At 29.3% G+C, this 19,910-nt stretch overlaps 1 protein-coding gene across 6 annotated transcripts in view; it reads left to right on the top strand.

Moving 5' to 3' along the window:
* LOC107437684 (protein madd-4) overlaps positions 1-19,910 on the top strand; it is a 295,061-nt gene that overhangs the window by 250,514 nt on the left and 24,637 nt on the right. For all 6 annotated transcript variants that reach the window (XR_015429639.1, XR_015429640.1, XM_087153040.1 and 3 more), the window contains exons 11-17: positions 458-622; positions 9,836-9,965; positions 11,352-11,562; positions 13,130-13,456; positions 14,976-15,177; positions 15,353-15,574; positions 16,525-16,696. Coding sequence is in view for 4 of the 6 variants with exons in the window: in XM_087153040.1 (XP_087009166.1) it covers positions 458-622; positions 9,836-9,965; positions 11,352-11,562; positions 13,130-13,456; positions 14,976-15,177; positions 15,353-15,574; positions 16,525-16,696 (1,429 nt within the window). In the remaining 2 variants the exon portion in view is untranslated. The remainder of the gene's footprint in view (positions 1-457; positions 623-9,835; positions 9,966-11,351; positions 11,563-13,129; positions 13,457-14,975; positions 15,178-15,352; positions 15,575-16,524; positions 16,697-19,910) is intronic.

Genomic DNA, 19,910 nt, shown 5'->3' with positions numbered 1-19,910 from the left:
TTTTAAATTAACCCAAATTTTAACAAACCATGGAAAGTTTAAGAGATAGTCATTTCGTTTCCATCTGGTGACCAGTGGAATTTGTGCTTACGGCGATGCTGATGAAGCATATTCTTCTTCATTGCAATCTGTATGCGAGTGCCCGAATTGAATTAAAGACTGATTTGAGGCGTTTTTCTATCTGTTGGCCTCCTGTTTTTTTTCCAGAACTGGTCAAAAGTATTGAAAGTCTTACTGTCTTGCGGAATTTTGTTTTTAATGTAAATTTTCTTGTTTTCGTTTTCTACTTACTTCTGTAAGCCTCATGCTATACTTTGTGGTGCAGGAGGAGTTTTCAATCGCTTAAATAAAAAAAAAATAAAAGAAAGATTGATGAATCTATTGATTGACTCTTACATGCATAACAACTTTATTTTTCCTATCGAAATTTCATATGTGGATTTAAATTCCCTTTCAGGCACAAAGCCACCTGGACTAGAAAGCTGCTATCCGAGACCTTGTTCTTTTGATTCAGTAAGACCAGAGGATCGAAAAAAACTTAAAGGCCACTATGTTGGAATAGAAGTAACATATTCTTGGCGATCGAATGGGTTCACACCATGTAGTGCTTCATGCCTAGGAGGTAAGTTTATGACAAGGTGTTCACAAACACCACCCTTACAGTACGTATTCAAAAAATTTCATGGAAAACTACTTATAATGCCCTTCCTAAATACACAACCCAAACAAATATTTTAATGTGAAGAAGGATACATCTACATGGTGTAATGGACACTGTGTTGGATGGAGTCACATCTTCCCGCATTTTTACGTACGTAAAAGGACCATTTACACTGCATGCGAAAAAATTGCGATTGGGAATTCGTAGGTGCGAATGAGAACCTGGTTGGTGGAATATATTTACCCTAGAAAAACTTGACTATCAGGTTCCCGTTTGCATCTCCGAATTCGCATTTTCGATTCTTTTCATAGGCACTCTGAATGGCCCCTGAGTTCTGTGCAAGTACTCACGCTCCGCTGAACTTACACACGTGAACGCGCTGAATCTCTCTAATATCAAATAATTTTGATATAATCATAATAACTTTAGATATATAAGTGTTGTGAGACAAACAAGTCAATCATAAAAATTGAGATAATATAAATTGAATACTAGTTTAAAACGTAAAATAAAAACGTAATATAAAAATATAAACGAAATATGGAAATTCAAATATAATAAGTAATGAATCACACAATATTAAAATTTTGTTACGAAAACTGGGAATTCGAATAGTTTCATTTAAATGAAATCTGGAATAGAAGAATTGTAGAAAAGCTATTTTTCTTTCTTTTTGGAAATTTAAATTTCAGAGTACATTAATAAAACTGTGACATTTTGATGTTTTTACTGATTATACGAAGTGAATTAAACGTATGTTACATAAAAATTAATAGCATATTTTAAATCTCTTACTTCCTTATGTTACATTAATGAACTAAAAATATTCTTCATTCTTAATAAACTATTTGACCAGTTCGTGAATCTATTTATTTTGTTATTAGTTTTAATTTATGGTAGGAATTTTTTTTTCTTATAAAAGTAAATCTTTTAGTTATTGTGGAGAAAAAAAATGTTTTACATATGGCTTGAGCTATCTTGTTAGATTTTTTCAAAAAAATTCTTTAGCGAAAAAAATGCTTCTTATAAATCTTTTTAAATTTTTTTTTATTTATATAAAATCGTTTGCTATTGCAATTAGGTAATTCTTTGAGTTTTTTTAAAGAGAATAAATTAGTGAAAGAAATACATTTACGATGTAATACATACAATTTCTAGGAAGTTTTCTTTTAAGAAATATTCTAAAAAACTTCACGGATTCACTACTAAAAAACAATTTTTTTCACCTTCCTTGGAATAAAAAATATTCTTTTTTCAGCTTTAATAAAAGCGATCCAAATTGCCCGTTGATTTTTTACTGTAAACTATCAAATCTATTTAAAATTCTTCAAGTTATCTCTTAAAAAACTTAAATCCTCTTGTTTCTAGTAAATAAAAGGGAATTAAGTCCCGACAAATGAAGAATAACAGTCACGAAAATTTACGAGGTTGAGATCTTAGCGTTTAATTAAATCGCCAAGGCAACAGCCAATCACTGAAGCTTTTTCCCTACTTTAAATTCCCTTTTTTCCCTTCGTTCAAGAGAGTGTATCACTTAAGACTCGCAGATAGAAGATGAGACAACATCATTTAAAACACCACAATGCGTGTCATGTCTCTGGTCTTACACGCATGGTCTACATTTTAAAGTAAAGCGATTCAAGTCAATTTCTCTTTATTTTAATCACTGTCTATTTAAATCATAATACCTTAATATTCGTGCACTGAATTAAAATTAGTGAAATCATAATGATTTAAATTCTATATGCTGCAGTTAAATATTGAATATAAATCATATACAGAGATGATAAACAATCGTACTCTGGGAATATTGCTTTCAATAATTCATGTATATATTTGGAAAGGTTTAATAAATAATACACTCAAGTTAAGAATTACTAGTTTTAGTTTAAGATAATAACTACCATTTCAGTTAAAAAACACTATACTATTGGCTTATTTGGGTTAAAAACATTTATTCATTAACTAGAAGTAAATGTTAATTAGTTACTTAATTAGAAAATGAAATGTACAATTAAAGAAAAGAAATTCTGAACACCATATGTATTTTTCGATTTAATCAGATTTTCATGCATTAGCTCAAATCCAAAAAGAATAATTCGAATTTGAAAATAGAAATTTCCCTAATTAGCATAATTCCTGATAGTTAAAAGAACATATAAAGAAAAATTACAGCTGAGTTAAAGTATAACTTTTTACCTTTTTCTTTTAAATTATCTGAAATTTTATAACTTTTGACAGCGAAATAAGTATATATTTAAATAAAACATTATACGTGTTTCTGTGTAAATTTTGCAGTATTGAATAATTTCACGACTTGTAATAGTTTCGAACACCGTAGTTTTATTTTAATAAAAATATCAGGAGATTATTAATGTACCATATTATATTTAGGCAACTTAAATATTGCTTAATCTTATAAATTCAAAATATATTTTGCTTCTTTAATTTACATGAACTGAGATACACACTATACATATATCTTGTACCATTCCAGTAAATACAAACAATGAATTAAGTAATTTCTCTAGAAACAAATGGTAACTTAAATGACTATATTTTTTTACGAAAAAAAAGTTTTTTTTTTTAAAAAAACTTATTAATTTATTTATTAATATTTGTTAATAAAACGTGCTTAAAAACTATTCATTAAATATACGATTTTTTTTAAGAAAAAGGTTTGAATATTTTTTCAAAAGCATTAGTTTTGAAACAATAATACATTGTTTGCTACATTCGTTATTTCAGGTAAAATTAAAAATTGTTTAGAGGACAAAATTGTATAGACAAATTGTAAAATAAATTGTATAGACAATAAAATATTTTTGTATCATCCTTTGCTCTTGGTCAATATTAAAAATAGTTTAGAAATAATACCTTTTTTGAATCATTCGTTCGTCTTGGCAAAATTAAAAATACTTAAGAAACAATATTAAATTATTTGAATCATTCGTTGTTCTTGGTAAAATAAAAAATTGTTCAGAGGAAATTTTTTTAAAAAAACTAAAATTGAACAAAAGACCATTTTTGAATCATTCTTTGTCCTTGATAAAATTTAAAATTGCTTAGAGACAATAATACATTTCATAAATCATCCTTGATTCATAAATAATTCTTGATAAAAATTAAAAATTGTTTAACAATAATACACTTTTTGAATCATCCGTTTTCTTTAAAAAAAATTTAAAATTTTCTGGAAACAATAATACATTTCTTGAATTATTTTTTTTAATCATCTATTTTTCCTGGTAAAAATAAAAATTATTTAGGAACAATAGAACATTTTTTGAATAATTCATTGTTCTTGATAAAATTAAAAATTATTTAGGAACAATAGAACATATTTTTAATCATTCTTTGTTACGGATAAAATAAAGTTAACTTTAGCATGTTACTGATATTTATATTGAAATAGTGAAACAAATGACCACTAACACCAGTTTTTAACAGAAATCTCTTTTAAAAGTACATTTATATTTTTTTCGGAATTTTACTTTATAAACCCACCAATTTTTAAATGTTAGTATCTTGGCACAATTCTACCCCATGCCAAGGGGAAACTGTCTCACTTTTTGGGGGGAAAAAAGTCAGAATTAGTTATAATTTTTATAATAGAATCAAACATTTGTTGATTTTTTTTCTTACCGAGAAAATATTTTTGTAAAATGTTAATAACAGGAGTGTATATTTAAGAAAACATTGAAAATAGATACAAACGTATCCCCCGTTTCATTAAAAGTTTAATAAATATGAAAATTTATATTTTTCAAAAATTATGCATGTTTTTGTAAACATTAATTACATAAAAATGACGCTAACTGGAAAAATATTAAATATCAAGATAGAAGAGATAGACAGATGAGAAAAATTTATAAATAAACTCACATTAATACAAATCTTTTCTTTTAAAGTAATATATAAACTGTAAACAGCTTCGTAAATTTTCGTAATCATGGTGAAAGACTTCTAGAGAATACAAATAAAGAATCTATAATAAATCTCCAAAAACTTTTATTTTACCTTAAGCAAAATGCAAGCATATAAAATGTAATATTTATTCTTTTTTTATAATGTGTTTACACCACTTTTACAAAATACTGTAGTTCAGTCTCTATTACTTTCGCATTTTGCAAAAAAAGTGTTGTTACACAGAGCTGCGAACTTCTTCAGTGCCATCATTTGGTTAATTTGAGTCGTAAATACGTGATCAGCGAATTAAATTTGAACTCCTTCTCAGAAAAACTACTTGACTAATAAAATATACATGGATCAACTTACCATTCAAAATTTCCCACCGGCATTCTAAAAGAAGCATTCTTACTTTTCTCACCAGTTATTTATAAAATAAATAAAATTTTTATTCCTGATAACTCAACTGGTTGCAAAATGAGCAATAAAAAGCAAACGATAATATAAAGACGATATTAATAAACATGAAGCAGACGATAATTGGGAATATTTCTTTAAAGCTGCTGTGGAATGCTTAAAGAAATTAAAGCTTCCTCCATACATATTTTGTAGTATAAGAATTATAATTCAAGTATGTAAAGCGTAGAATATCGCTCAATAACTATTTTGTAGACCAAATTTTTTACATGCTCTATTTTAATCAAAAATAATGTTTAAATGTGAGAAAAGAAGCAGAGTTTTTTGAGAAAACCATTCTATATATGGTGAAGTTTCTAAGGCGTTCGTTTTCCAGTTTTCAATTTTAAACATTTCTTTGGGAATAAAATAAAAATAAAACCCAAGAAGACATTTTTGTGTAAGGAATTGTTGAATAGTTAGTAATCTTGGCAAAAGGTGAAAGTAAACTTTACCATTTTTCTCATAACTTTACTAAAGCATAAAAATGGTTAAAAACATGTCGTTATAAAGCCATATCTTTTGACCAGATAAAACGTCATTTTCAATAACATTACTATAATTAAGCACAGGGTACTACATATGTTTAAAGAGACAAGAGGCTTTGCATTTTTTACATGAGTTCTACCTTCTTCCAAAACAGTAACATTTTTACTGTTGGCCAAATAATAATAAATAAACTATTTTATGCTATTTATATTTGATATTTTGAATGTATATGTTACCGCCATAGCGTAGTAATGAATTATTCTTTAGATTGTCTAGCCAATGTGCAGATTAAGCAGGGTTATCTTTTAAAGTGCCGAAAAATATATTCATTTCTCAAATTATCTAGGTAATTTGCAAACTACATAGATAATCTGCATATATTATCTTCCAGGCATTCGTTTAAGTGAAAATAAGATTTTTGTTGGAACAGCAGCAACGTCTCTGTACTCCTAATTTAACATAATGTTATTAAGTTTGTCTAAAAACTCAAGTTACTACAAACAAACAATCAACACATCAATTGAGAGAATCATAAATCACTTTAAAAACTATAATACAAAGAATCGAACGGTTTAAAATATTATTACAATTAAGAAAATTATCATAATGTCATTTATTTGCTTTTCAATATTTAAAGAATCAAGTCAATACAATCAAATAATAGACAAATTAGTTGTTGGAATGAGATTTACAGATGAAAGATTTACAGATTGAGACAGACAGATTTTGAGATTTACAGATTTAAAATGAAATTTGTTAGCAACGATACAGATACAGTTAATGTGCGCCTTACCTTGATGAATCGCGGAAGACTTTTGATTCCGCACTTTAACGATCACTCTAGCTAATTTGAAGGTTATCTAAGTAATGTGCATAGGAACGGCTTTCGAGCTTTTGCGGTAACATATACATTGACCAGAAACAATAAATATTCTTGTTCCGTTTTCATTTAGGATGATTTGAATTCATGTAACAGAGATCCATCAATTTTACGTCGAAAATACGCATGGTTTACCTTTGACTTTTACTAAGCAATCGTAAAGTTTACGTCAACGAATCATAGAAAAAAATGGTTATTCAAAAAATGAAAATAAAAATTGACGTAAATAAATTTGTTTATTTTGCGAATACATTATAACCCACTTTTTACAAGGCAAAAATTGTTGCATATTTACGTCAGAAGTACCTCAAAATAAATGCTGATACGCCGAAATATATAAAAAAATTGTTATCCAAAAAAAGCAAAACTCGCGTAAAAATATACGTAAGCAAACTTTTTTTATTTAGCGAATATATTATAAACCACTTTTTACTAAGTAAGAATGAGCATGTTATTTTTACATATTATTCACATCAAAATTTACGGAAGTTTGAATGTCGAATCATTCCGAAAATGATAACAAAAAACGGAAAATTTACGTAAATATATGCTCAAACAAATTTGTTTATTTTGCGAATATTTTAAAATCACTTTTTACTTGGTGAGAATGAGTACGTTATTTTTACATATTATTTACGTCAACAGTACGTCAGAATTTACGGAAGTTGAAACGTCAAATAATAGCAGAAAGTGGTTTTCCGAAAAACAAAACATTTAAATATATACGTAAACAAATTCGTTCTTCCTTTCGTATATTTTACCAAGCACTTTTTACAAAGTTGAAATTATTAAGTTTTTTTTTACGTATTATTTACGTCAGCAGTAAGTTAAAATTTACATAAGTTGAAACGTCAAATTCTAGTAAAAAGTGACATAAACATGTTTTTTTTTTTAATTGCATAGCAATTGCATCTTTATCAATAGACGTTTTAAACTGTATGTTAACGAAACTATTTGAAAAGAATATACCTAACTTCGTGGAAATATATTAATGAGTAAAAATTAATGAATAATTCATTCCTTTAATTTATATTAGGACGTAAGGAAATTTCGTTATACGATGTTTTGTTTATTTCTAACACGAAAACAACAGTAGACGATATTGTATTTTTAAATTGTATTACCTTAGACTACATAAACATGTGTTTTTAATTGTATAGCAATTGCATCATTATGTAGACGTTTTAAACTATATATCAACGAAACTATTTTAAAAAAGAAACTTCGAGGAAATAAACATACCGAAAGTTAATGAATAAAATATTCTTTAATAAACTTTTGATTTGTGTTGGAACATAATTAAACTTCAGTATACGATTTTTTTTTTGTATATTTCTTATACGAAAATAAGAGTACAAGATGTTTTTTTATGACATTTTTACATTACACTACATAAACAAGTGTTTTTAATTATATAACAATTGCATCATTACGAATAGACGTTTTAAATTACATATCAACGAAACTATTTTAAAAAAGAAACTTCGAGGAAATAAACATACCAAAAGTTAATGAATGAAATATTCTTTAATAAACCTTTAATTTGCTTCAGAACGTAATGAAACTTCAGTATATGATTTTTTTTGTATATTTCTAATACAAAAATAACAGTACAAGATGTTTTTTTATAACTGTTTTACATTACACTACATAAACCTTTTTTTAATAGTTATATTACAATTGCATCATCATGAATAGACGTTATAAGTTACATGTCAACGAAACAGTTAGAAAAAAATACGTAACTACAAGAAAATACACATACTAAAAATTGATGAATAAACATTGCTTTTATAAACCTTTTCATTTGATTTCGAACATAATGAAACTTCATTATACTATGACGTTTCATAACATTCCATGTCCAAGCGCGAAAATTATATTTAAGTTTCGAATCGAAATACATGATAGAAATTTTTTTAAAAATTAATTCGAAATAGGGTCATTATTCATTAACAAACCGAAATTTAGTACCTATTAACTGCATTTAAGACAAGTATTCTAAGTATAATTAATTTTCGTCAAGCGCTAATAAAAACTATACATTAAATTACACTGTTCTATCTTTCTTGAAACTGTTCCAAATTTTACCACTTAGTTATTCCGTTGCTCTTTATAAAATGAAGAGTGTTATCGGAGATAATAAAAAAAAAGGAGATAAGAACAGATTCTTACTTCATCTATTAAATGATTAGTTTGCTATAATCAATTAGTTGTAACTATTAACTGAAGCTATAATTATAAAAAAAAATCAAACTAAATGTATTTGGAGTAAAAGTGATGGATGAGTTTTTTCTTCTTCCCATAACCTTTTCTTTTTTAAAAGGACTGACACAGAAATTTTTTTTGTATTTGCAGTTTTTAAATTTTGTTCTAGAAATAATGGCGTTTTTTTTTCTTTTGAGTCCATTGTTTGTTATAACTTTGAAGAAATTTTTTGTCTAAATGTGAAGTTTTTTATTAGTGTTTAAAATTTTGGAGACTGTTGACCATATTATTGTTCCAAATTCGTTGCAACCTTAAATATTCTATTATTATCTCGCTGTTCTATCTGTACTTGTGTTGTTTGGGCGACATCGATTTATCTATGTAGTCAGGGGTCTGTTTAGAAGAAATTTGGGTCCGTTAACGGACCCTTCACAAAATATTTTAACTTAAAAACAGACCCTGCATACAATAATTTATCTTTTAATTGGACCCTTCACAAATTTGTTTATCTTCGTTATTGTTTTGTTAATCGAATAAACCCTTCCCAGGAAGGGTGGGGGAAGAAAGACTAAATACCAAATATTTGTATGTCGCATCTCTAATTTAGTAGCAGCAATTGCTGTTTATTTTTTAAAATTAATTTTTTTTTAATTATAAATTTACAGTGTTGAGCATAATCTTGTATGTCATTACAATTTAAAAACTCATTGAAAAAGTGTTTTTGCAATAACAGGACCCTATTTGCACAAATTCACAAAAGCGGACCCTGGTTGAAAGAATGTGACTTAACGTTTATTTTATATTCACAAATTGCGAGTAATTTTTTCACAATTTTACAAAAACGGACCTTTCACAAAATGTCTAGACAGACCCCTGTTAGTGCCCGCGATAACTGATTATTAGAAAAGTTTGATACATTATGAAGTTTTTTTATGGAGAAAAAAAAAACAGAACGAAATTTGTTTCCTCGAAGAAGTAATTTCGTCATTTTGACAAAAGTTTTGCTCTGAGCATATTCCATTGTAACGGTTTCGTCAAAAACGAAGGAATTTTCATGAAATTAGAGCATTTATTTCTTACAGTAAAATACTTTGTTGAATTTCAACATAAAGTACCTGTCTCCCTGCAAACTTTTTTGTTGTTTAAATGCATGCACGCATTAAAATACTACTTAGTATAAATATATGTTAATATGTAATGTAATATGTTTAAACAATTTTCTTGGTTCTCAGGTACTAGAGAATCAGTTATTCAGTGCATCCGAGACCATGATCAAGCTGTAGTGAAAGCGACCCAGTGTGACATTACAAAAAAACCAGACGCAATAACACAAACCTGTAACGACCATCCGTGCCCTCCCAAGTGAGTTTACTTTTATATTTATAATTAAATTTGAAAAAAAACCATACCTTTTCTCATTATCAAGGTATACAATTTTAATTTTTATCGATGTAGTTCGTATAAATCGAACATGATACGTAATTGCGTAATGTAAACAAAACGTAATACACATTTACCCGCTCAATACTTAACTGCAACCTGATTCCATATGAAATGTCAGCATTGAATAATAATAACTGCATTCTATTAACCATCAGAAATTTTTGAAATTGCTAGGACTTAATACACATCTCAACACGCTTATACTACTAAATTAAATTTTAAAGTATACTTACGGGGAAATTTTCAGGAATCTCTGATTTGCGAAAAGTTTGATCTTAAAACAATAATCAATTAATAATTATTCATTAAGTAGTCAACAATAAATAAATATTTATCAAATAGTCAATAATTAATCAACTATTAATTCATACGAAATAATCTATTTAAACATCAAAACGCGCAGAAGCATATTGGTTATGGTGGTACTTAGGGAATCATTTGCATCAGTGAATACGCTACTACTCTTTAGATATTTAATTAAAAATTATATCATGCAAAATTTTTACGTGCGCTCTTTCATTTTTAATTTTAATAAAATTTTGGGTTCACGGCTATTGAAATTAAACTCCGTTGCCTTGTAATTTCGAACCCCACTCAGAAGAAAAGGGGAACTCTTGGGTAATGCATTGCCTTCATGGAGAACTTGTCGATGGAATAAACCCCAGTTTGCGTTACATTTCGAGAAAATTACCCGTTGGTAAGCAGGGCTGGATTACCCATTAGGGCAGACTAGGCCATGGCCTAGGGCCCCCTTTAAAATGGATTTTTCGAAAATAAATTTAAAAAAATTAAGAAAAACAATGATTTTTCAAAATGTTATGATTATTTTTTAGTTCTTATTTAATAAAATTAAGTAAAATTTAATTTATTATTATTTATTTTAATTTTAAAAATGCTTTCTTAAAGGAAACGATAGATAAATACTTTTATATTTGAATAAATAAAAAATATACGAGAAAAAAAATTAATCTGAGGGCCCCAAAAATTTGAATGGCCTAGGGCCCCGCGTACGCTTAATCCGGCCCTGGTGGTACGCCCAACGGCAAAGTGATCCTAACCCAAGTTCTGTTCATCACTGAGAATATTTTACGTTAAAACTGTGATCGGTGCGAACTGGAAGTGGAATTCGAATCGACCAGCCAACGCCGGGAATCGAAAACGAGTCACCTCATTAGAAGGTGAGCGCTCTATATCATGTGGCTCATGCGCTTTCATATGAAACCATTATAAATCATCATTTAGCCTTTTCTTTTAGTCCAGTTTCGAAAAAGTTTTTTCTTGTGTTATAAACGTTCTGTTTTACAGGTGGAATGTATCTGAATTCAGTCCTTGCTCAAAAGCGTGTGGCGGTGGTGAAATGACCAGGAAAGTACAGTGCCTTCACGAAGTTCTAAGGGGAGCGGCCAACACTCTTGTTGTCGAAGACAGCAACTGCCCTCAGCCGCCGCCCTTAGAAAAGCAATTTTGCAATGTGTTCGAGTGTCCATCCCAATGGAAAACGGATCCTTGGTCTAAGGTAAAACTTGAAAATCGTTTAGTCTTGAATTTGAGGTTTTTTTTTCTGTATAATAACTAGACATTGTGTTAAGCTAACTAGATCTTTTTCATTATTATCTATATTCAGATCAGGGTTTCTTAAGCTCTTTGGAATAGAGACCCCACAATGTTTACGTAAATTTTGTGGAACCCCATGAGCATTGCGCAAATCAAACACCTGCGAAACTGTCCAGTTTCGCACTGTTGTCAGTGAACTGGTCAGTGCAATTTAGTTAAACTGTTAGTTTCTTCACTTGTACTGTAATTACTGTTTTATGGCTTTAATTTTAATTTTGACATAGAACAGCGTTTTCCAAAGTGTGGTACGCGTACCCCCAGGGGACAGTTTAGCGGGGGTACGTGCTCTTATACGAAATATCTTACAACAAACGAAAATTTTATAAAATTTTATTTACAAAGCTAGCCATAAAAATTTACGATTACGTATTTTTCTATTGGCCATGTTTTGAAAGGTTAATAGTTAGTAATTCGTGGTGTCAACAGCCAGTTGTGATTTTTAACTTTTGTGCAATTTTTTTATAGCAAAAAACACATTCATTTTTTTATTAATGGTACACAGCGCTACGAAAAATTTAGAAAGGGTACACAAAAGTAATAAGTTTGGGAAACACTGACATAGAACATTGTGAAATTTTAAATAAAAATTACAAATTTAAAAATATAATAATAATAAATAAGTTAAATTACTTGGGAATATTCGGATACATTCTGTAAAAGTATTTTGTGATTGTAAAAACTATAATGATAAATTAAATTAATATCAAAATTGTTAAAAATTTTGGGGACCCCTACAGCGGGTTCTGAGACCCCATTTGGGATCGTGATCCACAGTTTAAGAAACTCTTGAGATATTTATAATCAAACTGAACGATAGAGCTTAGAATTTAAGCCTTTTTTCATGCATTATGTATGTAATGAAATTTTTCTAACTTTTTTTTTTATAATTAATTTAGATATTCGGCAATTAAATCAAATCAAAAAGTTTTGAATTTGAGACTTCTTATACGTATGTATGTGGTACGTTAGTTTTATAGGACTTTTTTTATTATCAATTTAGATGCATGGTAACCAAACCGAATGAAAAAGCTCTGAATTTGAGCATCATTATCAACAGTTTTTTTTAATCGTTTAAAGGCTTTAAATTTTAGAAAAGAGTAACTATATGTTTTTAAAATTGACCACTGTTAAAAATCCAACCATTGGCCATGAGGCAAAATTTCCTAATTTTGTCTTATATTTTTAACGATAATAGGAAGGATTTTTTTGCGTAATTCCTACTTTTTATTTTCGTGATTTCTTGCCAGTCATGATTAATATGATATAACTAGTTAATAGTTTCTTGTCAGTCATAATATGTTTATTCAAAACAAAAATATATAGTATATCATTACAAAATAGTATATCGATTCGAGTGCAGTAAAACTTTTGAAAAATACATTTACTTGTTTCGAATATTTCAACTTGTGTGTAAAATTAAACGAATTTATCCCATTTCTTAAGATACGTTCTTTCTTCTTCTCATTCAGTGCTCCAGAAGTTGTGGAGGAGGTGTAAAAATACGTAAGATACGTTGCATGAAGGAAAAAGCCTTTGGACAAGTTGTAGAATTAGCTCCATCACAGTGCACCAAGCATCGTCCAAAAACCCAAAAAACTTGCAATACTAAACCATGTCCAGAGGGTGTAGACATTGTTCCATCTCACGGTAGCTACATTCAACAACATCCTCAGCGAAGAGTTTTTCTCAAAGTGGGTGGAAGAGCGGTTGTTTTTGCTGAAACGAACCTCAAAATCCGATGCCCCAGTAAAAATGGCAACAAGACGAACATTCAGTGGCTTAAGGATGATGCACAGGTGATTTAAAATTTATTGAGCTCGTTTATTAATTGTCTTGATATAACGAGATTTCGGGTATAAAGTGGAAATATTTAATTAATTAATTCAATGTAAAAATACTTACGCAAAGCCCTAATATTACGAACATAACTCGGATCTAATGAGATAGACCACATTTTCATTCACAACTCAAACTATTCTTTGATAAGCCGTGAGAGAATGCAAAATTTTCCAGGACCATTCATAGTTACTGATAATGTGTTTCGTGCTATGCATATGTCTAATAAATGATTTTCGAAAGTCAAAAGGAAAAAAAACTTTCGAATTTATGTAAATAAAAGGTTAAAAGAAGTATGCCGTTTTAAACATTTTCTAATAATACAGGGTGCGTAGCGTTTTTAAAAGGTGCTTAATTTTCCCTTCTTCAAAACGAGATTTTTCCTTTACCATGTTGATTTTCGCTATGAATTATGCAAAGAGAGACAGTTCGCATTGTTCTATTCAACATTTTCACATTTAATTGAACCCCAATCTATTTCGGCGTATAGTCAGACCGGAGCGTATGAAAACGCCATTCGATCGTTTTACATGATTTAAAATTTCATGATTTTTGGCAATTGTCAAAGACAATGTTAAAAGGTTTTTTTTTGACATGACGATTAAAGCAAGATAAAACCGTCAATTGTCAAAAAGTTTCCATCCCTGCCAAATTATGATATTTTTTAATATCATAATCATTTGATTATGATATCAAACTCGCCTCGCGAGTTTGAAAGCTTCATAACCTTTTGACGCAGATGGGAAACCGGTGTCCTTTTTATATATTTTTTAAAATTCTAATTACAAACCAAAAAATATTTTGGTATTTTTTAATTATAAAAAACAGTCTAATAGTTACTAAAAAATTCTATTTAGTTATCGGTATTATATTTGTACTAAAATATTAAATTCATAAGAAGTAGTTTTAAATTTTTTTTTATTTACATTCAAAAGTTTATCAATAATTAATTTTGTAAATAAAAGACATTTTAATGATGAATAACTATTTCTCTTAGATCCAAATAATTGTAAATTAGTGCAAATTTAAAATATTATTGTTTAGAAGTGAGTCACGTTTAGAAGATTTTACCTAATTTATAGCTTAATTAATCTTGACATAAATTAATACAAAATAAAGAAAAAAGTATGAAAAATATGCTTAATAAAATTTCTACGTCAAAGGGTTAAAACTAGACCCACGTGCATTTTATATGTGAGACACGTGAATAATGCCCACAATCATGATAGTTAAAACTACCGTCATCTAGTGACGCTCTAAGTAAATATTTATGTGAAACTTTAATGTATAAAACCAAATAGGTAACATTTCCCAAGCAACGTTAATAATTTTTATTGCACATATATGAAATAATTTATCAAGAATCAACTGCGCCTGATGTCTTTTATTAGATGCGGGCATAAAAAAAATCTTCATAGTAATACGAGTCGTATTTTATGCCTTAGGATTAAAAATTAAAATTGGTAATTTTGTTTTCAGATTAAATCAACCAAACGTTTAAAAGTGTCCATGAAAGGGGCTCTGAGAATCAGAAGGATCAACCTAAAGGACAGTGGAAAATACACGTGCTCATCTGGATCTTCTAAAGCAGATATATTCATCACAGTGAAGCCACTGCCACCTGGTGTCCCACGAATCGATGAAGACAGAACTGTTGAAAGCTTGCAACCGTCCACAGCAGGTGACGAACTTTACAAGAAAATATCTCATTTTAGTTTTAAATGTGAACGAAATAAATACTTAAAATTGTGAAATTATAAGATAATCACGTAAATGTGATTATGGTCCTAAAGGGGTCAAAATTGATGTCAAATTTACAACTATATGTGTTTTCTCATTTATCCGATGCCTTTCAGGTCCTAAAGATAGAACAATGGAAGAAAGATTCAGCCATGAAAAAAGACCTCCAATAAACAGCAATAAGAATTATCATACAATCGTATCGAATAAAAATAAAGTTATTCCATCCAACAAAGGAGAAATTGGCAACAGCGTTGAAGATACTTTCGAAGACACACGAAAACAGTTTCATTATAAACCAAATTCAAGAAACAATCAAGACAGTCATCAAGATTTCAGTAAGTTATAAGCAAAAGTAAAAACGTAATGTAATGAAACATAGTGGAATTAAAAACAAAAATATTAAAAATATATTTATAATTATTTATAGGAAAAAGGAAACTCAATTATTTGAGAAACTAATGTGTAAGTCTATGCATTGAAAAGTCAGAGTTTCTTCAAATCAAATATTTTTGCTAACCAAATTGAATTAAATACCATAAAATTTCGATGATCAAGTCCATAATAGGTTTTATCAAATTAATTTAAGATTTTGGATGCCTGATACACACAAACAATCTGGCATAGGTCACAACTGACTCCTACAAAATATATAAGTAGTGAGCAGCAATGTTCAGTCTTTCTAGTGTTAACTGTTATTTAAAAACATTAGTATTTTATTTTACAAAAATAAGAAAATAAATAAACTATGTAAAACATCTTTATTATAAGACAATAAACCACTACTTTTTCATAAAAAAGTGGCATTTTTTCAAAGGGAGGCTGTACTACAAGAATGGGGTAATTCTAAGAGTGCGGAGGTCAAGTTTGGTGTTATTATAGTTTTTTTTTAAAATATCAAACATTTCTAATTTAATTTTTGATTTTTTGCAGATATCTCTATTTTGAGCAATCTGTATCGAATTTTAATTTTGCAAATACAGAGCCATCTGTGAAACAAAAATCTGTCTGATACTTATTTTCTGGAAAATCCAAATCTGCAATAAAATAAAAGGGATTCCTACTTTATATTTTAAAGTTTTAGTACAACCACAAGAGGAAAGGTTTTGGGTCGAGTTCGATAGTATAAAATGCATCTGTTGAAAATAATTCACAAGTGTTTTAAAATTTTTGACTCCCATAAGTGTCAGAGATTTAGACTTTTTGGAAACTCCTGTATATTTTTGACAATTTTTTAAAAAAAAAAAACATTTATTACAATATTGTTAAGATAGAAAACATTTTTCAGATAATAAGGCAAAGTACTCATCTACGGAAAACTCTGGTATTGAGGTCAGTACTACTGGAAGAGTGCCTCTTTATATGCAAGTTCGAAGCACCAGCAAACCTCTAATAAATCCTGCACCCACAGTGAAAGTTATGGTTAAACCCTTGGATTCAGATGAGCTAAATCCCCACAGGTAAAGTAATAATAAACTGTTTATAAATTAGTTTAAATATTTATCCACAAAATCTTCCGCAGATCGTAAAGACACGGCTCCCAGTAGAACACCGAAGTCAAGTATCACTGGCAGCGGTCAGTAAGCGGTAGGGAGACCACTTTGATCAGCCTGCATAGGGACAGAGAGTGTGCGGAATCGGTCCTCGCACAACTATTCTACCGTAAAGAGCTCGTCTTCGCGCGCAAGTGGTCGGGCTACCAAAGTAGAGGATAAAAATTGCGATGGCATGTCTTCGGATCATCCTTAGGGATGTTTTCCAGACCATCGCCAAACGCACATTGCGCAGCTCTAGTGTGACGCAAATGAAGTACCTGCCTACCTTAAAAACTTTAAAAAAATGCCTAAAACAGATTATAAATTGAATATATATAACTTAAGAGCAACCGATCTTCCTAGCTAATGTGCGGCTTTTAGTATTTACCTGTAACCATAGTTGGCAAAATTCATGGTTTTCTTTAAAGAAAAATCGAGAAAATTAAATTTATTACATTAAAATCAGATTTTTTTTAAAATTTTACTTAAATTTTTTTTTATCTTTAATAGCCAAATCATCTGATTAAAACTTATAAACAGTATTATTTAAAAACAATAAAATATAGCTAAAATAGCTGATATTTCGAACTTAAATGTTTTAAATATTATATTTTTAATTATTAGAAACTTATCACCAATGTGAGGCAATTAGACAAATATTCAATGAAGAGTAAAATAAGTTAGATCAGAATTCATTAAAAGAAGAAAAAAATTACTGCAAGTTTCTCTGGGCAGAACAAGTACTTTATCAATATTAGTAAACACTAATGTGTTTACATGTTTAAGTGTTTGCATGTTTTACAAGCACTTAAAGTATTCAAATAATAACATAAAACTAAATGGGATAGTTGAAATACGTTAAGTCTCGGTAAATAGTTTCTTTTTTTCTTTTTACATGAAACTAATGGAAAATTATAACTTAACAGTTTAACATTACTCTTATCCGCTTTTAGTTTATTATCTGATTTATTTATTAGTCTATTTTAAAATAAAATAATTTACCATTTCATTGTTCCTTCAGAGAAAACCTTCATTATCAATGAAATCAGAGTTTAAAGAGAATCATACCCTAAAGAATATAATCATAAAAGTATTTTCGACTTAATGATTTATTAAAAAAGTAAATGGGTTTAAAACAGTGATTTAATTAAAAAAAATCACAGTTTATTTAAATCAATGATAATTAAAAAATAAATAAAGTAACTTAAATCGCAATTTTTTTCCCAGTAGAAAACCGAAGTCAAGCATCACTGTATGCGGTCAGTAAGCGGGTGGGTGACCACCTTGATCAGCCAGCGTAGGAGCCGAGGGAGCGCGGTATCGGTCCTCGTTGAACTGCTCAACCGTAAAGTTCTCAACTTCGCGCGCAGGTCGTCAGGCTACCAAAGCAGAGGAGCCCTCCCCTCTGCATAGGATCAAAATTGCGATGTCATGTCATCGGATCATCCTCAGGGATGTTTCCCAGACCGTCGCCAATAGCCCATAGTGCAGCTCTAGTACGACGTAAATAATATACCTACCTACCTTAATCATGATTTAAATCATGCCCTGCCTGTATCATTAAAGTTTTTATCCTGATTTAGAAAAAAAGGAGACGGTTTTCAGGAAATAATATGAGAAGTTTTTCTGAAAACCCCACACCTTTCTACATTTTAGTATGGAACCAATTTTCAAAAACTGTATTTTCCTTTGAATCTTGTAATCCTATATAAATACAGTTGGTACTGGTTAAAAGCAGAATATGAATCATGCTACTTAGTTCGTTTACATCATATTAAATTCACGTGACAGTTTGTTAATGCAGTTAACGTTTTAAACTAACCCTGAAACAGACTTAAAATTTAAGTAATAAATGCATTTTAAATTATACGATCTTAAGCTATCTCGATGATTATACTTTAATCTGAATTATATAAACAAAAGAAAACACTAATTCAACTAATTTTATGATAAAAAGTGTATTTTAGTTTTAACCCTTTGACGCAAATGGGACACTAGCGTCTTTTTTGTATATTTTTCTGGCAGACGTTCAAATTACAAGCGAAAATATATTTTGGTATTTTTCAATTATAAAAAACAGTGTAATAGTTACTAAAAAAATCTGCTAGATTTTCTACTGGGAATTATTTTTTACTAAAATATAAAATCCAAAAACAGTATTCTGAAAAAATTGTGAAAAAAAGTAGTTGAAATTTTGATGAAAAGTACTGGAAATTTGTAAACTTTAGAAATTCCAGTGATGAATAACTGTTTCCTTTCAGGTATAAATAACTGCAAATAAGTACAAATTTAAAAAATCATTGTTTGGAAGAGAGCCGCGATTGGGTGATTTTGCTTTTAATGCTGAAAAAGACACAAGTGTTTCATGCTGTGTTTCATAACCATAAAATTATTAAAATGCTAAATATAATATTTTCACATATTTTGACCTAAATTAATACAAAATATAATAAAGAGTATGAAAAATATGTTTGATAAAAATTCTGAGTCAGAGAGTTAAAATGTCAGTACCTCTAACCAGCTTATGTTTGGTTAAAAAAATTCAGATAAGATAATGTGTTTGGTATTAAGTTTTTTTACGTATTTATATATCGGTTTCTCCAAAATAATAAAAAAAAACACTTTCGAAATTATTATGACTTTACATATATATACTGCCCAAAACAATTAAAGGATATAGTAAGTCTTGTATAAAATTACGGTATAAGCAAATTTTTTGGAATAGCAGGCTGAAGATCAGGATAAGGAAGTACAAAGCCCTATTAAGATCTTTATTTAACGCCAACGGCTTGGAGACACCGAAATATAAATGCAACTTTTCTGCAACAGCACCTTCGCTCTGTTACTGGTACTACAGTTTCGATACTAACTGACCGAAACCACCTCCACTCTGTAGGTCTTTATGTTCGCCGACCAATGGTGCGGGTTAAGTTAACAGAACAGTAAGGCACCGTCAAGCAAGCAGGGAGTGGGCAACAAAGCATGGGAACTGGAAGAGAAATTAATAGCGCAATATTCCTTTCTCTGACGAGTCCAGTTTTTCTGTCCGTCCTCATAATAGGCGTATTTTCATTTGGAGAGAACGTGGCACTAGAAACAATCCTGCGTTCGTGCACGAAAATGTAAGATTTGGAGGTGG

Source organism: Parasteatoda tepidariorum, chromosome 10 (assembly GCF_982258835.1).
Source record: "Parasteatoda tepidariorum strain Cologne lab strain chromosome 10, Ptep-v5.0, whole genome shotgun sequence".
Taxonomy (NCBI): domain Eukaryota; kingdom Metazoa; phylum Arthropoda; class Arachnida; order Araneae; family Theridiidae; genus Parasteatoda; species Parasteatoda tepidariorum.
This window is presented reverse-complemented; position numbering and strand designations above follow the sequence as displayed.